The 6,451-nt window shown below is 29.9% G+C and overlaps 2 protein-coding genes across 6 annotated transcripts in view; one reads left to right on the top strand and one right to left on the bottom strand.

Moving 5' to 3' along the window:
- LOC116846861 (four and a half LIM domains protein 2) overlaps window positions 1-6,451 on the bottom strand; it is a 642,247-nt gene that overhangs the window by 155,699 nt on the left and 480,097 nt on the right. The window lies entirely within an intron of this gene.
- Window positions 1,618-4,109, top strand: LOC116846871. Its single transcript, XM_032821253.1, has 3 exons — window positions 1,618-1,661; window positions 1,742-1,885; window positions 1,970-4,109. Exon 3 carries the CDS (start codon window positions 1,985-1,987, stop codon window positions 3,314-3,316), a length of 1,332 nt encoding a protein of 443 aa, XP_032677144.1. The 5' UTR covers window positions 1,618-1,661; window positions 1,742-1,885; window positions 1,970-1,984; the 3' UTR covers window positions 3,317-4,109.

Below are 6,451 nucleotides of genomic sequence, written 5' to 3'. Positions count from 1 at the left end.
TCCTTACGTAAATGTTGTTTAGGAATGTATTCCTTATAATATTAGTTTTGAGACGTTCATGGATAAACGCGCTTTATCAGCTTGGGAAATTAAATTACATACATTTCTCCGTAAAGCAATGTTACTAATTGAAATGATAGGACCAGAATTAAAGGATGAATGCTGTTTATTAAATACCGGTAGGGGCTGCACTTATCAAGCAAACAAATGTCAATATCATTGTCATTGTCATCTCCCTGTATCATGATTACATGTTTAAAGGTAAAGTAAGTACGTTGTCAGTACGTTGTAAGTACCATCAAATGTGATTGTAGCATTTAACGTAGATTTTGGGAATCAGGAAGCATCAGCTGACACTATAAGAGCATTTCAGTATTAAGGTTGTCCGTTATTTTTAACAGCTAAGTCGATAGTTATGACTAATAATAACATAACGAAGATACATGAAGTACTGAGATCACATATAAATCCACTACTTTACGAAGAAAATAAATTTGCATCTTTTAAACCATAGGGACGATAAGAGTGATTATGTGTTTTATCCTAATCAGTATTTAATTTTCTATCACAACTGAAATTATTGAAATAATAATATCGAAAATTGCAGCAACAGTAGCTTTGATGTGTATGATTGTATCTTTATTTCCGTAGGAACTTTGTAAACAATATGTGAATCTGTCTTATTTAAAATTGTAACAAACTTCTTAAATTTTTGTAAAAACAATAATAAATAAATATATATATATATAGTTTTTAATAAAGCATTAATGTTAACGTTGTTTCCTTTCTCTGAAAGTGCATTATCGTTATTGGGTGTACGGAAGTGGTCCTACCAAAACTAGAAGCGGTACTATTGAATAATTGTTTTGTCGTACTGATATTATCATTTGAGTAAGAAACAAGATTTAATATAAGACATTTTTATTAGCTATTTTATTCAGAGAAGTTTTTTCATCAGGAAAACATATATAGAAAAAACATATATAGAAAAAAAGTATTTCTGAAATGATATGGAGCTTGGAAGTCTTTGGAATGTCGGTGTGGTTCCGATAAATCATGACTAACTAGGATAGTAACTGCTTATATAACACACCAAATATAGATTATAAAACGTATCCACTTCGAAGACTGCGTTCTGATATTCACTATCAACACAGATAATGTATTGCATATAGCATACGTAAATAAATTATAGATTTTTAGTACTGGCAATAAATAAATTGAAACGCAGCTCAAAAAGAGCATGTAATCTTTAACTCGAAAGTATCGAAGTCGTATTTAAGCATTAAAGCTTCTTTTCTGCGATGCTGATTGGTCGCGTGGCGACTTACTTTCATAACTGTCATTGCCAGAGTCGAGTGACAGGTCAATCTGATGTTGGATTAGAGAGTTAATAAATGAGGTTATATCTTTAATGTCGATAGTTTTATGTGTTGGAAAATATCTGTGGTAATAATTTTATAGAGTGAGAGTAAAACATAAGCGAGAAGAGAGAGAGGGAAGAGGAGAGAAAGAGAAAGAAAAATGGAGAGAGAAAAAGGAGAGGGAGAGGAGAGGAGGGGAGAGGAGAGAGGAGAGAGGAGAGAGGAGAGAGAGAGAGAGAAAGAGAGAGAGAGAGAGAGAGAGAGAGAGAGAGAGAAGCGGCGTCATATATACAAAAAGTAGTTATCTGGTACATCTTAGCTTGCTATTTAATACAATTGAAGGTCTTTTTTATAGTAACACTGGTCGTTGTTCATAGATGTATATTTTGCTACTAATATCCTTTGAAGTAGGGATACATGGATAAAGCCACAACACATATCTTCCAGTAGCTATATATAACAGTAACAGTAATGGTATTAATAATGTCCTTCAAGCAATCATGAGATCAACATCTATTTGAGTAAGTATCTTTGTATATCCGCAATTTGCCGAGTATTGTGCGTTATTTGCAAACCATTCTTATACAGAAAATATCCCTAAACAGCAATTCCAGAGAGATATGGCAACTTCATTAGCGTACGAAACATCTTCGGAAGTAAGACCAGCTGCAAATTACAATAGTTTTTTCCATCCGAATCTTTGCCATGTTTGCAAAGTACCGACTTATAATTTGCTAGAATGTAGTGCGTGCCACATGATCTATTATTGCAGCAACTACCATATGACGCTGCATGAAACAGAGCACGCAGAAATCTGTATCGCAATAGTAATACTACGTTTGGTGCGAGGAGAAAGGACAATAGATTTTCATGCTAAAACGCCGATGGAATGGGTCAAATTCAAGAACCAAAACATAAAAGATATCAGGACAGTGCTAGAGCGCGATTTGAAGCCGTACGAAAAGCAAATGTTTTTGTTCCCTAAATCGTGTTTCATTTGTTACACACAGGAGAACCTGCTTCCTCCTTGCAAAACATGCCTATACGTCAACACGTGCAACAAGCACGGTTCACGTCGCATAAATCATAATTGCATATTTTTGAGGCAGAGTTACGAACTGGATTTCGAACATATGTGGCCTGATGAGGAGAGAAAGAAGAGAATTTTTGAAAAGAGCGTAAAATGTAACATAAGAGCTTGTCCAGACATTAAAACTTTTATTAGAGAAAATATAGAAAATGGGTCGATATGTACATCTCGATATTTGTGCGAAGCTTTCATTTACCTGTCTGAGGATTTATCTGGACCGCTGTCACTGATATATGCCATGAACAGAGCAGGTATATACAGAATTTCATCGAACAAATCCTATGTTATTCATATCCTAATCGAAACACCTATGGACAAGCGCAATGTATATGCTTGGGAACTCTTGCTTCATCAATTTTGTAGAATTCAATCGTTATCAATTGAAGCGATAGGAAGAGGATTGCTAACTAAAAAATATACACTACATTATAATAGAAACTGTAAATCCGACCAACGAAAAATTCATTATAGAAGTCATAACATGACTTATTGCGAGTATGCGAACGCAAGAAAATTATATAAGTTACCAAACGTGATTGTAGTATTTAACGTGGACTTGACTTGTAACAATGACATAAGAGCACTTCAATATCACTGTTGTCCGTTACTTATGTTGGCTCAGACGAGAAAGAGGGCTGATAATAATATAATACAAATATATCAGGTATTGAGTAATATGGAAACCTCTCCGGTGTTCCCGGATCTTTATATTTATGAATTGAATAAGTTTCCGTCGCTTAGGCCATGCAGAGATTATATGACTGGATCTGCAATGTTCCCCAGCAGGTATTTAATATACTATAAGGACTTAGAGGGAAAAGAGAGTAACAGTAGTAACAGTAGTAACAGTTCTTACGGATAATTGTATGTATCGTTACTTTAGTAAGACAATTGTATATGATATATTCAGCATTTTTTCACGTGTTCCGAATATTTTAACGAAGCATGATTTTGAAAAACATCAATACTAATAGTTTTTTTCTTGAATGTTATCGTTTCTGTGTAAGCAAACCAGAAACGAACATTGGTATTAGTAAATAATTGTATCGTTACTCTATTTGCATCTTTAGAATCATATATGTAAGATAGGTTATTGCACATTTTTATTGGTTATTTTACGCGGACAAGTAGTTTTTGCCGAAAGGACATTATATATTTCTTATATATTACAAGTTACGTAGTCCTTTTATTACATTTTAAGGCATCTACTATAAAAGTCCCATTATAAAGTGACATCTTATATATCTACTAAATATCTATATATTTATTAAATTTGATATCGTACTAAAAAATATTAGATGAAATTTGGAAGAGTTTCAAAGGAATCATACGTAAAAATACTATTGGCTTGACCTTAGGGTGGGCGCACTATTTCAAAATCAATATAAATTTTTTAATTAAATTTATTTGGTCTTTTAACACAAATTATCCCCAGAGTAATTCTGCGTATAAAAGTACTGAAATAAAATAATCATAAAGTGAATACTTTCCGAGATATTTTACATGTTTTATATATTTTTATCTTGATACTTTTCAGAATAATGTATAAAATATCTCGTAAAATATTTACTTTTCAACAATCTCAATTTAATGCTATTGTATGATGAATAAAATTAGTTATTGTAAAAAATAAATAAATCTTAAAACAAATTGTATTGCTTTTTGTATATTCATGAATTCACCAGGATTAATCCCTCGATCGATTTCTGTTGTCATTTTACATATAAATATAAAAGTATTGAAATAAAGTGTCGAAAAAAATGAATCTTTGTAAAAGAAAAAAACGCGGAATACGTATCAAAACAAAAAATACAAAACGAAAAGTACATGTTAACTTAATCAAAGTGTAAATGTTTTAAATTAATTATAATAAAAAAAGAAGTAAGATCAATATAATAAACCAAGTACGTATATGTGGGTACTTATTATACATAAAATTATGTGATAAGTGTTAATATTATTAATAATTGAACGCTGAAATATCCAAATATCAAATTAAGAAAAACTTAACATCGAGGATTAAAAACTTGGCGTGCCCCAATTAATACATCATTCTTCAATATAAATATTTATAATGCTACTAATAATTTATGTACATTATTAAAAAAAATACATATACATATTCACTATGGAGAAATCTATATTAATGTTTCATGAATTCAAGACTGTGTGTCGCCGTATACAGGAATAACTTTTCTGTATGAATATATTTATAAGTTTATTTATGAATTTATTAATTGGGGCACGCCAAGTTCAACATTCAATTATTAATATTATTGATACTTATCACATGATTTTTTGTATAATAAGTACATATTTATTTGATTTATTATATTGGTCTTACTTCTTTTTTTATTATAATTAATTTAAAACATCTACACTTTGATTAAATTAACATGTACTTTTCGTTTTGTAGTTTTTGTTTTGATACAAACTCAGCGTTTTTTTCTTTAATAAAGACTGTTTATGACGTTCTCATTGCTTTTTGTATGGATTATTTAGGTACAAATCTTATTGCATTACTTTTTCAGTAAAGAAAATGTATGGATCTTTTAAATTTCGTGGTCAACTACATTTTTTTATTGTGGAATCATTAATTGAAATCCATTTTGTATGCTTACTACGCACAACGTTTGTATAATATCCATTAGTTAGACTTTCACCATTGTGGAAAACTGCACTAACAATTTTATATATATCTGTGCTTATACGTATAAGCCTGACGTAGATATACCTTTAATTTTTAAATATGTGATTTTAAATGTTTTGTTATTAGCAGTTTTAAATAACTATAATTTTAAAATAAAGATATTTTTTGTTATTATTTCATTTTTCTCAATTATACTAAGTTTTTTCCACAATAAGTATATACTTTTTCACTATTTTTCCAACTTGTAAAATTGTATTCTATTAATTCTTGTAAAGTAATATGGTAATGTAATATGGTTTTTCCAATTTTTCTGGCCATTGAAGTAATAGAATATGATTTGAATAGGATCTCTAAATTTGTAACACATTTTGTTACTATAAAATTTTCTTGGTGTAGTAATGTATTTTTTCCTTTAATGTAACTTTTAAAATTCTATACGTATACACGACACAAACTATAGATCTTCAGTACTGGCAGTGAATATCAGAACGCAGTAGTAATCATTTAACTTTATTGAATTTATGGATAAAATTGTTTTATTTTATTTGTGAGTTTACGAGTTTAATACAGAGTTTGGGACACATTTTTTCCATTAAAAATTAGGACATCTTGATGTCCTGTCTACATATAATTATATACTGCACGATTATTTACCAAGCAAGCCACTAAATTTTGTAATCGTATACATTATCTTAAAATTTAATAGTTTTTTAATGTCAAATTATGGAAAAATATCATTTATCAGTTTGGAAAGATTTCTTATATATCCGCGATTCCGCGTAGAGACCGATTTATTATTGTGACGAGAGCAAAATTACAAGTTAGACCTGTAAGAGGACATAATATTTGTCGGATGCTCAAGTACACATTAGCTTCTCTTGATTTTGTACCATTATTATTTTATACATCAATTATTATTTTATACAAAAATCATGCTTGTGCATAGTATTAGGTAAACTAAAGCAGTCGAAACGTTAGATAGTTTCATAACAATAGTAATATTATTCGTAAATATTAACGACGTATAGTTGAGTCCTTTTCATAGATCCATTATAAAAACATTAATGAGTATATGTATAAAGTTATATTATTTCTCCTAATACAGAATTGCTAGTATTAAACATTTATTAGTTAAGTAATTGTGGCGTACATTATATGTTATATATTTGCAATCTCTCACGAATAAAGACGGTTGAAATCCTTTAGTACATGAGAAACTTGTTATTGTTTTTTTCTCTTGTACAGACAAATAATTCTCTACCCAAACATTATTCTCCACAATTTAAACAATTAAGGGTATATTTAGACTGTTTTACTATGAAATACGTCAAATGTTTCATTACACAT

The sequence above is a fragment of the Odontomachus brunneus genome, unplaced genomic scaffold (assembly GCF_010583005.1).
Source record: "Odontomachus brunneus isolate Ranch 3 - 2012 unplaced genomic scaffold, Obru_v1 Obru_scaffold_071, whole genome shotgun sequence".
Taxonomy (NCBI): Eukaryota; Metazoa; Arthropoda; class Insecta; order Hymenoptera; family Formicidae; genus Odontomachus; species Odontomachus brunneus.
This window is presented reverse-complemented; position numbering and strand designations above follow the sequence as displayed.

Coding starts and splice junctions, on each gene's coding strand:
- LOC116846871 (XM_032821253.1), top strand. CDS start 1,985: ATGGCAACTTCATTAGCGTACGAAACATCTTCGGAAGTAAGACCAGCT.